Source organism: Lithobates pipiens, unplaced genomic scaffold, assembly GCF_037356315.1.
Source record: "Lithobates pipiens isolate NorthernLeopardFrog02 unplaced genomic scaffold, aLitPip1_a1.2 Scaffold_41, whole genome shotgun sequence".
Taxonomy (NCBI): domain Eukaryota; kingdom Metazoa; phylum Chordata; class Amphibia; order Anura; family Ranidae; genus Lithobates; species Lithobates pipiens.
The window spans coordinates 8,005,266-8,022,593 of NW_027507861.1; the positions used below are offsets into that span (position 1 = coordinate 8,005,266).

The 17,328-nt window shown below is 46.6% G+C and overlaps 1 protein-coding gene across 1 annotated transcript; it reads right to left on the reverse strand.

The window, feature by feature from the left end:
* Positions 1 to 964: 964 nt before the first annotated feature.
* Positions 965 to 17,328, reverse strand: LOC143956740 (olfactory receptor 52K1-like). Its single transcript, XM_077466929.1, has 2 exons — positions 17,248 to 17,328; positions 965 to 2,629 (listed from the first exon to the last, which is right to left on the reverse strand). The coding sequence occupies exon 2, from the start codon at positions 2,452 to 2,454 to the stop codon at positions 1,453 to 1,455; it is 1,002 nt and encodes a 333-aa protein (XP_077323055.1). The 5' UTR covers positions 2,455 to 2,629; positions 17,248 to 17,328; the 3' UTR covers positions 965 to 1,452.

The window sequence follows — 17,328 nt, forward strand, 5'->3', positions numbered from 1 at the left end:
GTCCTCACACTTGTGGTCAGTGGGAAGAACAGTCCTTACACTTGTGGTCAGTGGGAAGAATGGTTCTTACACTTGTGGTCAGTGGGAAGAATGGTCCTCACACTTGTGGTCAGTGGGAAGAACAGTCCTTACACTTGTGGTCAGTGGGAAGAATGGTCCTTACACTTGTGGTCATTGGGAAGAATGGTCCTTACACTTGTGGTCATTGGGAAGAATGGTCCTTACACTTGTGGTCATTGGGAAGAATGGTCCTTACACTTGTGGTCATTGGGAAGAATGGTCCTTACACTTGTGGTCATTGGGAAGAATGGTCCTCACACTTGTGGTCATTGGGAAGAATTACCTCCTTATAGATAGCTAAAAAGATCAATGGTGTCAGTGGAAACTTATCTGAGAGGCAAAAATTGCCCAATGCTGAAGGAACCCCTACAACCTCTGGAGGAAACCTAGGGTTCCATGGAACCCTGGTTGAGAATCACAGATGTAGACAATGCTCTATTTATCTGCAAAGAAAGACCGACATTGACAACAGTGACTGAGATCCCAACCATGAGACCTACAGCTTGCTGTTTGGAGATGTCTAAATGTGCAAGGCTGAAAATGTCCATGTTCTCACAGACAAGATTCAGATTGACATTGGATCTACAGAATCGAAGTCAATATGACCCCAACTGGACTTGCAAACGTGTGGTCATGATATTGTGATTACAGGTATAAAATTGGGTCAATTTAACTTCATTTCTGTGGATCTGGTGATCCCATTTACCTGCAATAGGCCAATAATGCCCCGTACACATGAGCAGACTTTTCTACATCAAAGGTCAGATGGAACGATTCCGGCGGACCATTCGATCGTGTGTGGGCTGCAGCGGACTTTTGATTTGCAAAAATCCGACAGACTTTAGAAATGGAACATGTTTCAAATTTTTCCGCCGGATCCAGTTCCTACCGAGAAATCCGCTCGTCTGTGTGCTAGTCCGACGGACAAACAGCGATGCTAGGGCAGCTATTGGCTACTGGCTTCGAACTTCCTTATTCTAGTCCGGTCGCACGTCATCGCGTTCAAATCCATCGGACTTTAGTGTGATTGTGTCCAAGATCATTTATTCGCAAAGTCAGTCAGAAGTCCGTTGAAAGTCCGTCGGAAAGACCGTCGGACCTAGTCCGTCGAAAAGTCTGCTCGTGTGTACACGGCATAAGAGTTCAGTTCTCTTCCTCATTTTCAGCTGTGTGCCGGAAAAACAAATGTCTTATTGACCCGAATGTACATGGATGATGAGGAGACAATCATATTCTTATTCCTCCAGGACCCGGTGAGGCACATTCTGATCTCTTTCACCCCCAGTGCATAGATGAAGGAATTGAGAGAAGCTGATAACAATAACCCTCACCATAACCCTAACTGCCCACTAAGATTTCAGTTCTCTTCTTTTTTTTTTTTTTTGCGGAGACTCAGAAAACAAATGTCTTCTTAACCCGAATATGCATGGATGATGATGAGGCAATCATAGTCTTGTTCCTCCAGGACCTGGTGAGGCACCTTCTGATCTCTTTCACCCCCAGCCCATAGATAAAGGGATTAAGAGAAGCTGGTATCATGAGATAGAATGCGTTAAACAGGTTCTGAATGTCATAGGAAACGTGCGTATGCATGCGGTACACAATGGAGGACATGAGCGCAGACAGGTGAATAATCATGGCCACTGTGAGATGTGCTCCACAGGTGTGTAAGGCTTTGTGACGGGCTTTCCCAACAGCAATCTTCATGGCTGTGTAGACAATAATGGAGTAGGACAGCAGAAGAAGACTGACATCGACAACAGCGACCAGGATCCGAACCATGAGACCTACAGCTTGCTGTTGGGAGATATCTTCACAGGCAAGGCTCAGAAGCCCCATGTTCTCACAGACAAAATTCAGAATGACATTGGATCTACAGAAATGGACACTGGAAGTCAGTACCACCATTGGAGAAACAAGGAGGGCACTCCGCACCACCCCAATCAGAGCCAACTGGACTAGCAAACCCGTGGTCATGATATCGTTGTATCGTAAAGGTCGACAGATTGCTATAAACCTGTCCAAGGCCATCGAGAGGATAACGCCAGACTCAAAAATAGCCATGAAGTATACGTAGAACATTTGACTGAGGCAACCAGACAATGTGATCTGGTTACTATCAAAAGACAAACCGAGGAGGAACTTTGGCAGAAAGGCAGTTGTGGAGGAGATATTGACAGCGAAGAGGAGGTTCACGAGGAAGTACATGGGGGAGTGGAGGCTCGGTTCAACGAAAACCCGATGAATGATGAGGATGTTTCCAGACAAGATCACGACATAGATAAACATGAATGGAATTGTCAACAATTTCCGATATTTTATTACACTGGGAAACCCAAAGAGGACAAATTCTGTGTAAGAAATGGTGGTCTCATTTTGGGGTTGTCCTTCCATGGTGAAAAGAATGAAGCCTTCAAATCAGTGAAGGAAATGGTTTTCTGAATTTTCTAGGAAACCCAGAAAGGACATATTCTATGTGGGAAATGACTGCCTGGCTTTGGATCCATCCTTCCATTCTATAATCATGGAATTCTCATGTTGACATCACTGGAGACCTTCAAGGTTGGTCCTTTATCATAGAAAACAGAAATATAAAAATAAGACAGAATTTTGATACCACAAACAAGTAACAGGGGATAAAGATGAGTGAGGAAACTATAGTTAATATTTCATTGTTGGGTGGGCCCATTGGTGAGATCTCTGCACTGTATTGCTGACTCTGTACACCCGCTGTGCCCATTATGAGGGGTTCCCATCACCCCTCTGCTGAGTTCCCAGGTCTGTACATCCGCTGTGCCCATTATGAGGGATTCCCACCATCCCTGTGCTGAGTTCCCGGGTCTGTACACCCGCTGTGCCCATTATGAGGGATTCCCACCATCCCTGTGCTGAGTTCCCGGGTCTGTACACCCGCTGTGCCCATTATGAGGGGTTCCCACCATCCCTGTGCTGAGTTCCCGGGTCTGTATACCCGCTGTGTCCATTATGAGGGGTTTTCACTATCCCTGTGCTGAGTTCCCGGGTCTGTACACCCGCTGTGCCCATTATGAGGGGTTCCCACCATCCCTGTGCTGAGTTCCCGGGTCTGTACACCCGCTGTGCCCATTATGAGGGGTTCCCACCATCCCTGTGCTGAGTTCCCGGGTCTGTATACCCGCTGTGCCCATTATGAGGGGTTCCCACCATCCCTGTGCTGAGTTCCCGGGTCTGTACACCCGCTGTGCCCATTATGAGGGGTTTTCACTATGCCTGTGCTGAGTTCCCGGGTCTGTACACCCGCTGTGCCCATTATGAGGGGTTCCCACCATCCCTGTGCTGAGTTCCCGGGTCTGTACACCCGCTGTGCCCATTATGAGGGGTTCCCACCATTCCTGTGCTGAGTTCCCGGGTCTGTACACCCGCTGTGCCCATTATGAGGGGTTCCCACCATCCCTGTGCTGAGTTCCCGGGTCTGTATACCCGCTCTGTCCATTATGAGGGGTTTTCACTATCCCTGTGCTGAGTTCCTGGGTCTGTACACCCGCTGTGCCCATTATGAGGGGTTCCCACCATCCCTGTGCTGAGTTCCCGGGTCTGTATACCCGCTGTGCCCATTATGAGGGGTTCTCACCATCCCTGTGCTGAGTTCCCGGGTCTGTACACCCGCTGTGCCCATTATGAGGGGTTCCCACCATCCCTGTGCTGAGTTCCCGGGTCTGTACACCCGCTGTGCCCATTATGAGGGTTCCTCACCATTCCTTTGTGGAGTTCCTGGCCTTGCAAATCTGCTGTTTTAAAATTTTATGTTATGGATAATGTACCAGGAGTCAGAACACGCAAAATGGATACACGAAGAGGGGCAGCAGGAGCACCCAAAACTTCCCGCAGAACCCTTCTGCAGAAACAGGTCTGGGAAGTTTTACTGCTGGGTATCCAAGACATATTAGAAGTCAAGAACCATTGCAGCCAACCAGGCTCCACCTATACCTAATAAACAAGCATAGACCTGGGCTAAAATCTTCCCACTGGTTGGCACATCATGTAAATCTTGATGTCTACATAGCAGTCTTTATGTCCCTATTATAACCAAAGGATCCTTATCCACTCTATCCAAATAACTCTTCCCTATTATAACCAAAAGACCCTTCCCTTCTCTCTCCAAAGAACCCTTCCCTCCTCTATCCAAATAACTCTTCCCTATTATAACCAAAAGACCCTTCCCTTCTCTCTCCAAAGAACCCTTCCCTCCTCTATCCAAATAACTCTTCCCTATTATAACCAAAAGACCCTTCCCTTCTCTCTCCAAAGAAACCTTCCCTCCTCTATCCAAGTAACTCTTCCCTATTATAACCAAAGAATCCTTCCCTTCTCTTTTCAAAGGACCCTTCCCTTCTCTATCCAAATAACTCTTCCTTACTATAACGAAAGGATCCTTCTTTTTTCTCTCCAAATAAACCTTCTCTTCTCTATCAAAATCACTCTTTGCTATTGTAACCAAAGGACCATTCCCATCTCTCTCCAAAGGACCCCTTACCATCTTTCTCCAAAGGACCCTTCCCCTCTTTCTCCAAAGGACCCTTCCCTTCTCTACCCAAATACATTTTCCCTACTATAGTGAAAGGATCCTTCTCTTTCTCTCTCCAAATCACTCTTCCCTATTATAACCAAAGGCCCATTACCCTCTGTCTTCAAAGGACCCTTCCCTTCTCTCTCCAAAGGATCCTTCCATTCCCTCTCCAAAGGACCCTTCCCTTCTTTATCCAAATAGCTATTCCCTATAATAACAAAAGGAACCTTCCCTTCTCTCTCCAAAGGACCTTTCCTTTCTCTCTCCCAAGGACCCTTCCCTTCTCTCTCCAAAGGACCTTTCCTTTCTCTCTCCCATGGACCCTTCTCTTCTTTCTCCAAAGGACCCTTCTCTTCTCTACCCAAATACCCTTTCCCTTCTCTATCCAAATACCTTTTCCCTACTATAACAAAAGGATCCTTCTCGTCTCTCTCCAAATCACTCTTTCCTATTATAACCAAAGGACCATTCTCATCTCTCTCCAAAGGCCCATTACCCTCTCTTTCCAAAGGACCCTTCCCTTTTTTATACAAATAGCTCTTCCCTATAATAACTAAAGGAACCTTCATTTCTCTCTCCAAAAGATCCTTCCTATCACTCTTTAAAGGACCCTTCCCTTCTCTCTCCAAAGAACTCTCCCCTTCTCTCTCCAAAGGACATCTCCATTCTCTCTCCAAAGGACCCTTCCCTTCTCGTTCCAAAGGACCCTCCCCTTTTCTCTCCAAAGGACCCTTCCCTTCTCTCTCCAAAGGACTCTTCTCTTCTAGCTCCAAAGGACCCTTCCCTTCTCTCTCCAAAGGACTCTTCCCTTCTCTCTCCAAAGGACCCTTCCCTTCTAGCTCCAAAGGACCCTTCCCTTCTCTCTACAAAGGACCCTTCCCTTCACTCTCCGAAAATACTTCCCTTCTCTCTCCTAAGAACTCTTCCCTACTCTATCCAAGTTTTTTCTCTCCAGAAAATCCTTCCCTTCTCTATCACTCTTCCTTATTATAACCAAAGGCCCATTACCCTCTCTCTCCAAAGGACCCTTCCAATCTCTCCAAAGGACCCTTCCCTTCTCTCTCCAAAGGACCCTTTCCTTTTTCTACCCAAATATCATTTCCCTTCTCTATCCAAATACCTTTTCCCTGCTATAACAAAAGGATCATTCTCTTCTCTCTCCAAATCACTCTTTTCTATTATAACCAAAGGACCATTCTCATCCCTCTCCAAAGGCCCTTTCCGTCTCTCTACAAAGGACCCTTCCCTTCTTTCTACAAATGTCTCTTCCCTTCTCTCTCCAAATGTCTCTTCCCTTCTCTCTCCAAATGACTCTTCCCTTCTCTCTACAAAGGACCCTTCCCTTCTCTCTCCAAATGACTCTTCCCTTCTCTCTACAAAGGACCCTTCCCTTCTAGCTCCAAAGGAACCTTCTAGTCTCTCTCAAATGGAACTGTTCCTTCTCTTTCCAAATGATCCTTCCCTTCTCTCTCCAAAGGATTGCTCCTTTCTTTCTCCAAAGGACCCTTCCCTTCTCTCTCCAAAGAATCCTTCCCTTCTTTATCCAAAAAGCTCTTCCCTTCTTTATCCAAATAGCTCTTCCTTATAATAACCAAAGGACCCTTCCTTTCCCTCTCCAAAGGCCCGTTCATTTATCTCTCCAAAGGACTCTTCGTTTCTCTCTCCAAAGGACCCTTCCCTTCTCTTTCCAAAGGAACCTTCCATTATCTCCCCAAGGAAATATTCCCTACTCTATCCAACTAAATCTCGGCTATTATAACCAAAGGACCCTTCCCATCTCTCTCCAAAAGTCCCTTCCCATATCTCTCCAAAGGACCCTTCCCATCTCTCTCCAAAAGTCCCTTCCCATATCTCTCCAAAGGACCCTTCCCATCTCTCTCCAAAAGTCCCTTCCCATATCTCTCCAAAGGACCCTTCCCATCTCTCTCCAAAAGTCCCTTCCCATATGTCTCAAAAAGGACCCTTCCTATCTCTCTCCAAAAGATCCTTCCCATCTCTCTCCAAAGGACCCTTCCCTTCTCTCTCCAAATGACCCTTCCCTTCTCTCTCCAAATGACCCTTCCTATCTCTCTCCAAAGGACCCTTCCTATCTCTCTCCAAAGGACTATTCCCTTCTCTCTCCAAAGGACCCTTCCTTTCTTTCTGAAACTGATCCTTCCCTTCTCTCTACAAAGGACCCTTCCCTTCTCTCTCCAAAGGACTATTCCCTTCTCTCTCCAAAGGACCCTTCCCTTCTCTCTCTAAAGAAATCTTCCCTATTCTATCTAAATAAGTCTTGGCTTTTATAACCAAATGATCGTTCCCTTCTATTCTCTCTCCAATGGAACTGTCCCTTCTCTCTCCAAAGGATCCTTCCCTTCTCTCTCCAAAGGACCATTCCCTTCTCTCTCCAAATGATCCTTCCATTCTCTCTCCAAAGGAAACTTCTATTCTCTCTCCAATGGAACTGTTCCCTCTCTCTCCAAAGGATTGTTCCTTTCTTTCTCCAAAGGACCCTTCCCTTCTCCCTCTAAAGAATCCTTCCCTTCTTTATCCAAATAGCCCTTCCTTTTTTATCCAAATAGCTCTTCCTTATAATAACCAAAGGACCCTTCATTTCTCTCTCCAAAGGACCCTTCCCTTCTCTTTCCAAAGGAACCTTCCATTTTTTCTCCAAAGAAATATTCCCTACTCTATCCAAATAAGTCTTAGCTATTATAACCAAAGGACCCTTCCCTTCTCTCTCCAAAGAAACCTTTGCTTTACTCTCCAAAAGACCCTTCCCATCCCTCTCCAAAAGACCCGTCCCTGCTCTCTCCAAATGACCCTTACCTTCTCTCGCCAAAGGACCCTTCTCATCTCTCTCCAAATGACCCTTCCTATCGCTCTCCAAAGGACCCTTCCTATCTCTCTCCAAAGGACCCTTCCCTTCTCTCTCCAAAGCACCCTTCCTATCCCTCTCCAAAGGACCCTTCCTATCCCTCTCCAAAGGACCTTTCCCATCCCTCTCCAAAGGACCCTTCCCTTCTCTCTCCAAAGGACCCTTCCCATCTCTCTCCAAAGGACCCTTCCCTTCTCTCTCCAAAGCACCCTTCCTATCCCTCTCCAAAGGACCTTTCCCATCCCTCTCCAAAGGACCCTTCCTATCTCTCTCAAAAGGACCCTTCCTATCTCTCTCCAAAGGACCCTTCCTTTCTCTCTCCAAAGGACCCTTCCTATCTCTCTCCAAAGGACCCTTCCCTTCTCTCTCCAAAGGACCCTTCCTTTCTTTCTCCAAAGGACTCTTCTCTTCTCTCTCCAAAGGACCCTTCCCTTCTAACTCCAAAGGACTCTTCTCTTCTCTCTCCAAAGAATCCTTCCCTTCTTTATCCAAATAGCCCTTCCCTTTTTTATCCAAATAGCTCTTCCTTATAATAACCAAAGGACCCTTCATTTCTCTCTCCAAAGGACCCTTCCCTTCTCTTTCCAAAGGAACCTTCCATTTTTTCTCCAAATAAATATTCCCTACTCTATCCAAATAAGTCTTGGCTATTATAACCAAAGGACCCTTCCCTTCTCTCTCCAAAGAAACCTTTGCTTTACTCTCCAAAAGACCCTTCCCATCCCTCTCCAAAAGACCCGTCCCTTCTCTCTCCAAATGACCCTTCCCTTCTCTCTCCAAAGGACCCTTCCTATCTCTCTCCAAAAGACCCTTACCTTCTCTCGCCAAAGGACCCTTCTCATCTCTCTCCAAATGACCCATCCTATCGCTCTCCAAAGGACCCTTCCTATCCCTCTCCAAAGGACCTTTCCCATCCCTCTCCAAAGGACCCTTCCCTTCTCTCTCAAAAGGACCCTTCCTATCTCTCTCCAAAGGACCCTTCCTTTCTCTCTCCAAAGGACCCTTCCTATCTCTCTCCAAAGGACCCTTCCCTTCTCTCTCCAAAGGACCCTTCCTTTCTTTCTCCAAAGGACCCTTCCTTTCTTTCTCCAAAGGACCCTTCCTTTCTTTCTCCAAAGGACCCTTCCTTTCTCTCTCCAAAGGACCCTTCCTATCTCTCTCCAAAGGACCCTTCTCTTCTCTCTCCAAAGGACCCTTCCCTTCTAGCTCCAAAGGACTCTTCCCTTCTCTCTCCAAAGAATCCTTCCCTTTTTTATCCAAATAGCTCTTCCTTATAATAACCAAAGGACCCTTCATTTCTCTCTCCAAAGGACCCTTCCCTTCTCTTTCCAAAGGAACCTTCCATTTTTTCTCCAAAGAAATATTCCCTACTCTATCCAAATAAGTCTTGGCTATTATAACCAAAGGACCCTTCCCTTCTCTCTCCAAAGAAACCTTTGCTTTACTCTCCAAAAGACCCTTCCCATCCCTCTCCAAAAGACCCGTCCCTTCTCTCTCCAAATGACCCTTCCCTTCTCTCTCCAAAGGACCCTTCCTATCTCTCTCCAAAGGACCCGTCCCTTCTCTCTCCAAATGACCCTTACCTTCTCTCGCCAAAGGACCCTTCCCATCTCTCTCCAAATGACCCTTCCTATCTCTCTCCAAAGGACCCTTCCTATCTCTCTCCAAAGGACCCTTCCTATCTCTCTCCAAAGGACCCTTCCCTTCTCTCTCCAAAGGACCCTTCCTATCTCTCTCCAAAGGACCCCTCCCTTCTCTCTCCAAAGCACCCTTCCTATCTCTCTCCAAAGGACCCGTCCCTTCTCTCTCCAAATGACCCATCCCTTCTCTCTCCAAATGACCCTTACTATCGCACTCCAAAAGACCCTTCCTATCTCTCTCCAAAGGACCCTTCCCTTCTCTCTCCAAAGGACCCTTCCCTTCTCTCTCCTAAGAACGCTTCCTATCTCCCTTCAAAGTACCCTTCCCATCTCTCTCCAAAGGACCCTTCCCTTCTCTCTCAAAAGGACCCTTCCTATCTCTCTCCAAAGGACCCTTCCTTTCTCTCTCCAAAGGACCCTTCCCATCTCTCTCCAAAGGACCCTTCCCTTCTCTCTCCAAAGGACCCTTCTCTTCTCTCTCCAAAGGACCCTTCCCTTCTAGCTCCAAAGGACTCTTCCCTTCTCTCTCCAAAGAATCCTTCCCTTCTTTATCCAAATAGCCCTTCCTTTTTTATCCAAATAGCTCTTCCTTTTAATAACCAAAGGACCCTTCATTTCTCTCTCCAAAGGACCCTTCCCTTCTCTTTCCAAAGGAACCTTCTATTTTTTCTCCAAATAAATATTCCCTACTCTATCCAAATAAGTCTTGGCTATTATAACCAAAGGACCCTTCCCTTCTCTCTCCAAAGAAACCTTTGCTTTACTCTCCAAAAGACCCTTCCCATCCCTCTCCAAAAGACCCGTCCCATCTCTCTCCAAATGACCCTTCCTATCTCTCTCCAAAGGACCCTTCCTATCTCTCTCCAAAGGACCCTTCCTATCTCTCTCCAAAGGACCCTTCCTATCTCTCTCCAAAGAACCCCTCCCTTCTCTCTCAAAATGACCCTTACCTTCTCTCGCCAAAGGACCCTTCCCATCTCTCTCCAAATTACCCTTCCTATCTCTCTCCAAAGGACCCTTCCTTTCTTTCTCCAAAGGACTCTTCCCTTCTCTCTCCAAAGGACCCTTCCCTTTTAGCTCCAAAGGACCCTTCCCTTCTCTCTCCAAAGAATCCTTTCCTTCTTTATCCAAACAGCACTTCCCTTTTTTATCCAAATAGCTCTTCCTTATAATAACCAAAGAACCCTTCATTTCTCTCTCCAAAGGACCCTTCCCTTCTCTTTCCAAAGGAACCTTCCATTTTTTCTCCAAATAAATATTCCCTACTCTTTCCAAATAAGTCTTGGCTATTATAACCAAAGGACCCTTCCCTTCTCTCTCCAAAGAAACCTTTGCTTTACTCTCCAAAAGACCCTTCCCATCCCTCTCCAAAAGACCCGTCCCTTCTCTCTCCAAATTACCCTTACCTTCTCTCGCCAAAGGACCCTTCTCATCTCTCTCCAAATGACCCTTCCTATCTCTCTCCAAAGGACCCTTCCTTTCTCTCTCCAAAGGACCCTTCCCTTTTAGCTCCAAAGGACCCTTCCCTTCTCTCTCCAAAGAATCCTTTCCTTCTTTATCCAAACAGCACTTCCCTTTTTTATCCAAATAGCTCTTCCTTATAATAACCAAAGAACCCTTCATTTCTCTCTCCAAAGGACCCTTCCCTTCTCTTTCCAAAGGAACCTTCTATTTTTTCTCCAAATAAATATTCCCTACTCTATCCAAATAAGTCTTGGCTATTATAACCAAAGGACCCTTCCCTTCTCTCTCCAAAGAAACCTTTGCTTTACTCTCCAAAAGACCCTTCCCATCCCTCTCCAAAAGACCCGTCCCTTCTCTCTCCAAATGACCCTTACCTTCTCTCGCCAAAGGACCCTTCCCATCTCTCTCCAAATGACCCTTCCTATCTCTCTCCAAAGGACCCTTCCCTTCTCTCTCCAAAGGACCCTTCCTATCTCTCTCCAAAGAACCCCTCCCTTCTCTCTCCAAAGGACCCTTCCTATCTCTCTCCAAAGGACCCTTCCCATCTCTCTCCAAATGACCCTTCCTATCTCTCTCCAAAGGACCCTTCCTATCTCTCTCCAAAGGACCCTTCCTATCTCTCTCCAAAGAACCCCTCCCTTCTCTCTCAAAATGACCCTTACCTTCTCTCGCCAAAGGACCCTTCCCATCTCTCTCCAAATTACCCTTCCTATCTCTCTCCAAAGGACCCTTCCTTTCTTTCTCCAAAGGACTCCTCCCTTCTCTCTCCAAAGGACCCTTCCCTTTTAGCTCCAAAGGACCCTTCCCTTCTCTCTCCAAAGAATCCTTTCCTTCTTTATCCAAACAGCACTTCCCTTTTTTATCCAAATAGCTCTTCCTTATAATAACCAAAGAACCCTTCATTTCTCTCTCCAAAGGACCCTTCCCTTCTCTTTCCAAAGGAACCTTCCATTTTTTCTCCAAATAAATATTCCCTACTCTATCCAAATAAGTCTTGGCTATTATAACCAAAGGACCCTTCCCTTCTCTCTCCAAAGAAACCTTTGCTTTACTCTCCAAAAGACCCTTCCCATCCCTCTCCAAAAGACCCGTCCCTTCTCTCTCCAAATGACCCTTCCCTTCTCTCTCCAAAGGACCCTTCCTATCTCTCTCCAAAGGACCGGTCCCTTCTCTCGCCAAAGGACCCTTCCCATCTCTCTCCAAATGACCCTTCCTATCTCTCTCCAAAGGACCCTTCCTATCTCTCTCCAAAGGACCCCTCCCTTCTCTCTCCAAAGCACCCTTCCTATCTCTCTCCAAAGGACCCGTCCTTTCTCTCTCCAAATGACCCATCCCTTCTCTCTCCAAATGACCCTTACTATCGCACTCCAAAAGACCCTTCCTATCTCTCTCCAAAGGACCCTTCCCTTCTCTCTCCAAAGGACCCTTCCCTTCTCTCTCCAAAGAACGCTTCCTATCTCCCTTCAAAGTACCCTTCCCATCTCTTTCCAAAGGACCCTTCCCTTCTCTCTCCAAAGCACCCTTCCTATCCCTCTCCAAAGGACCTTTCCCATCCCTCTCCAAAGGACCCTTCCCTTCTCTCTCAAAAGGACCCTTCCTATCTCTCTCCAAAGGACCCTTCCTTTCTCTCTCCAAAGGACCCTTCCTATCTCTCTCCAAAGGACCCTTCTCTTCTCTCTCCAAAGGACCCTTCTCTTCTCTCTCCAAAGGACCCTTCCCTTCTAGCTCCAAAGGACTCTTCCCTTCTCTCTCCAAAGAATCCTTCCCTTCTTTATCCAAATAGCCCTTCCTTTTTTATCCAAATAGCTCTTCCTTTTAATAACCAAAGGACCCTTCATTTCTCTCTCCAAAGGACCCTTCCCTTCTCTTTCCAAAGGAACCTTCCATTTTTTCTCCAAATAAATATTCCCTACTCTATCCAAATAAGTTTTAGCTATTATAACCAAAGGACCCTTCCCTTCTCTCTCCAAAGAAACCTTTGCTTTACTCTCCAAAAGACCCTTCCCATCCCTCTCCAAAAGACCCATCCCTTCTCTCTCCAAATGACCCTTACCTTCTCTCGCCAAAGGACCCTTCTCATCTCTCTCCAAATGACCCATCCTATCGCTCTCCAAAGGACCCTTCCTATCTCTCTCCAAAGGACCCTTCCCTTCTCTCTCCAAAGCACCCTTCCTATCCCTCTCCAAAGGACCTTTCCCATCCCTCTCCAAAGGACCCTTCCCTTCTCTCTCAAAAGGACCCTTCCTATCTCTCTCCAAAGGACCCTTCCTTTCTCTCTCCAAAGGACCCTTCCTATCTCTCTCCAAAGGACCCTTCCCTTCTCTCTCCAAAGGACCCTTCCTTTCTTTCTCCAAAGGACTCTTCTCTTCTCTCTCCAAAGGACCCTTCCCTTCTAGCTCCAAAGGACTCTTCCCTTCTCTCTCCAAAGAATCCTTCCCTTTTTTATCCAAATAGCTCTTCCTTATAATAACCAAAGGACCCTTCATTTCTCTCTCCAAAGGACCCTTCCCTTCTCTTTCCAAAGGAACCTTCCATTTTTTCTCCAAATAAATATTCCCTACTCTATCCAAATAAGTCTTGGCTATTATAACCAAAGGACCCTTCCCTTCTCTCTCCAAAGAAACCTTTGCTTTACTCTCCAAAAGACCCTTCCCATCCCTCTCCAAAAGACCCGTCCCTTCTCTCTCCAAATGACCCTTCCCTTCTCTTTCCAAAGGACCCTTCCTATCTCTCTCCAAAGGACGGGTCCCTTCTCTCTCCAAAGGACCCTTCCTATCTCTCTCCAAAGGACCCGTCCCATCTCTCTCCAAATGACCCTTCCTATCTCTCTCCAAAGGACCCTTCCTATCTCTCTCCAAAGGACCCTTCCTATCTCTCTCCAAAGGACCCTTCCTATCTCTCTCCAAAGGACCCTTCCCTTCTCTCTCCAAAGGACCCTTCCTATCTCTCTCCAAAGGACCCCTCCCTTCTCTCTCCAAAGCACCCTTCCTATCTCTCTCCAAAGGACCCGTCCCTTCTCTCTCCAAATGACCCATCCCTTCTCTCTCCAAATGACCCTTACTATCGCACTCCAAAAGACCCTTCCTATCTCTCTCCAAAGGACCCTTCCCTTCTCTCTCCAAAGGACCCTTCCCTTCTCTCTCCAAAGATCGCTTCCTATCTCCCTTCAAAGTACCCTTCCCATCTCTCTCCAAAGGACCCTTCCCTTCTCTCTCCAAAGCACCCTTCCTATCCCTCTCCAAAGGACCTTTCCCATCCCTCTCCAAAAGGACCCTTCCCTTCTCTCTCAAAAGGACCCTTCCTATCTCTCTCCAAAGGACCCTTCCTTTCTCTCTCCAAAGGACCCTTCCTATCTCTCTCCAAATGACCCTTCCTATCTCTCTCCAAATGACCCTTCCTATCTCTCTCCAAAGGACCCTTCCTATCTCTCTCCAAAGGACCCTTCCTATCTCTCTCCAAAGGACCCTTCCCTTCTCTCTCCAAAGGACCCTTCCTATCTCTCTCCAAAGGACCCCTCCCTTCTCTCTCCAAAGCACCCTTCCTATCTCTCTCCAAAGGACCCGTCCCTTCTCTCTCCAAATGACCCATCCCTTCTCTCTCCAAATGACCCTTACTATCGCACTCCAAAAGACCCTTCCTATCTCTCTCCAAAGGACCCTTCCCTTCTCTCTCCAAAGGACCCTTCCCTTCTCTCTCCAAAGATCGCTTCCTATCTCCCTTCAAAGTACCCTTCCCATCTCTCTCCAAAGGACCCTTCCCTTCTCTCTCCAAAGCACCCTTCCTATCCCTCTCCAAAGGACCTTTCCCATCCCTCTCCAAAAGGACCCTTCCCTTCTCTCTCAAAAGGACCCTTCCTATCTCTCTCCAAAGGACCCTTCCTTTCTCTCTCCAAAGGACCCTTCCTATCTCTCTCCAAAGGACCCTTCCCTTCTCTCTCCAAAGGACCCTTCCCTTCTAGCTCCAAAGGACTCTTCCCTTCTCTCTCCAAAGAATCCTTCCCTTCTTTATCCAAATAGCCCTTCCTTTTTTATCCAAATAGCTCTTCCTTTTAATAACCAAAGGACCCTTCATTTCTCTCTCCAAAGGACCCTTCCCTTCTCTTTCCAAAGGAACCTTCCATTTTTTCTCCAAATAAATATTCCCTACTCTATCCAAATAAGTCTTGGCTATTATAACCAAAGGACCCTTCCCTTCTCTCTCCAAAGAAACCTTTGCTTTACTCTCCAAAAGACCCTTCCCATCCCTCTCCAAAAGACCCGTCCCATCTCTCTCCAAATGACCCTTCCCTTCTCTCTCCAAAGGACCCTTCCTATCTCTCTCCAAATGACCCTTCCTATCTCTCTCCAAATGACCCTTACCTTCTCTCGCCAAAGGACCCTTCCCATCTCTCTCCAAATGACCCTTCCTATCTCTCTCCAAAGGACCCTTCCTATCTCTCTCCAAAGGACCCTTCCTATCTCTCTCCAAAGAACCCTTCCTATCTCTCTCCAAAGGACCCTTCCTATCTCTCTCCAAAGGACCCTTCCTATCTCTCTCCAAAGAACCCCTCCCTTCTCTCTCAAAATGACCCTTCCCATCTCTCTCCAAATTACCCTTCCTATCTCTCTCCAAAGGACCCTTCCTTTCTTTCTCCAAAGGACTCTTCCCTTCTCTCTCCAAAGAATCCTTTCCTTCTTTATCCAAACAGCACTTCCCTTTTTTATCCAAATAGCTCTTCCTTATAATAACCAAAGGACCCTTCATTTCTCTCTCCAAAGGACCCTTCCCTTCTCTTTCCAAAGGAACCTTCTATTTTTTCTCCAAATAAATATTCCCTACTCTATCCAAATAAGTCTTGGCTATTATAACCAAAGGACCCTTCCCTTCTCTCTCCAAAGAAACCTTTGCTTTACTCTCCAAAAGACCCTTCCCATCCCTCTCCAAAAGACCCGTCCCATCTCTCTCCAAATGACCCTTCCTATCTCTCTCCAAAGGACCCTTCCTATCTCTCTCCAAAGGACCCTTCCTATCTCTCTCCAAAGGACCCTTCCTATCTCTCTCCAAAGAACCCCTCCCTTCTCTCTCAAAATGACCCTTACCTTCTCTCGCCAAAGGACCCTTCCCATCTCTCTCCAAATTACCCTTCCTATCTCTCTCCAAAGGACCCTTCCTTTCTTTCTCCAAAGGACTCTTCCCTTCTCTCTCCAAAGGACCCTTCCCTTTTAGCTCCAAAGGACCCTTCCCTTCTCTCTCCAAAGAATCCTTTCCTTCTTTATCCAAACAGCACTTCCCTTTTTTATCCAAATAGCTCTTCCTTATAATAACCAAAGAACCCTTCATTTCTCTCTCCAAAGGACCCTTCCCTTCTCTTTCCAAAGGAACCTTCCATTTTTTCTCCAAATAAATATTCCCTACTCTTTCCAAATAAGTCTTGGCTATTATAACCAAAGGACCCTTCCCTTCTCTCTCCAAAGAAACCTTTGCTTTACTCTCCAAAAGACCCTTCCCATCCCTCTCCAAAAGACCCGTCCCTTCTCTCTCCAAATTACCCTTACCTTCTCTCGCCAAAGGACCCTTCTCATCTCTCTCCAAAGGACCCTTCCTATCTCTCTCCAAAGGACCCGTCCCTTCTCTCGCCAAATGACCCTTACCTTCTCTCGCCAAATGACCCTTCCCTTCTCTCTCCAAAGCACCCTTCCAATCTCTCTCCAAAGGACCCTTCCCTTCTCTCTCCAAAGGACCCTTCCTATCTCTCTCCAAAGGACCCTTCCTTTCTTTCTCCAAAGGACTCTTCCCTTCTCTCTCCAAAGGACCCTTCCATTCTCTCTACAAGGACTCTTCCATTCCCTCTACAAAGGACCCTTCCCTTCTCTCTCTAAAGGACTCTTCCCTTCTCTCTCTCCAAAGGACTCTTCCCTTCTCTCTCCAAAGGACTCTTCTCTTCTCTCTCCAAAGGACCCTTCCCTTCTCTCTCTCTCTAAATAAAAAAGTCTTGGCTTTTATAACCAAATTACCTTTCCCTTCTCTCTCCAAAGGAACCTTCTATTCTCTGTCCAATGGAACTTTTCCTTCTCTCTCCAAAGGATCCTTCTGTTCTTTCTCCAAAGGACCCTTCCATCTCTCCAAAGGACCCTTCCCTTCTCTCTCCAAAGGACCCTTCCATCTCTCTCCAAAGGACCCTTCCCTTCTCTCTCCAAAGGACCCTTCCATCTCTCTAAAAGACCCTTCCCATCTCTATCCAAAAGACCTTCCCAATATCTCTCCAAAGGACCCTTCCCTTCTCTCTCCAAAGAACTATTTCCTATTATAACCAAAGAACACTTCCCTTCTCTGTACAAAACCTCTTTTCTCATTCCACATTCTTACCTCTCTAACACTAAAGAACCCCTTACACCATTTTAGGATGAAGCGCTTCTCCTCCAATGTCATTGAGCGGTCACGTGTCTTCTTAAGTTGCCTGAAAGTGAATATTTCCCCCCCTGTTCTGGAATCACTAGTGAGGTGTTTGTCTATCGCCATCACATCTCCTTCCATGGGTCTCCTGAGAGGAGATATGATAGGATAGGATGTCTATCAGATCTCTACCTTCATTTCCTTTGGTTGAAGTTTGTCTCTTTTTTCAACCTGACTATGTAATTATATAAAAGTATAACAATGTAAGAATGTAACTCATCGTCTCTGATCTCCCCCGCACTCACCTGCTCAGTGTAGAATGTGCAGCGTCCTCCCTCCAATCAGAACAATGACACGGATGGACGGGTCTCTCTCCGTATTTATCC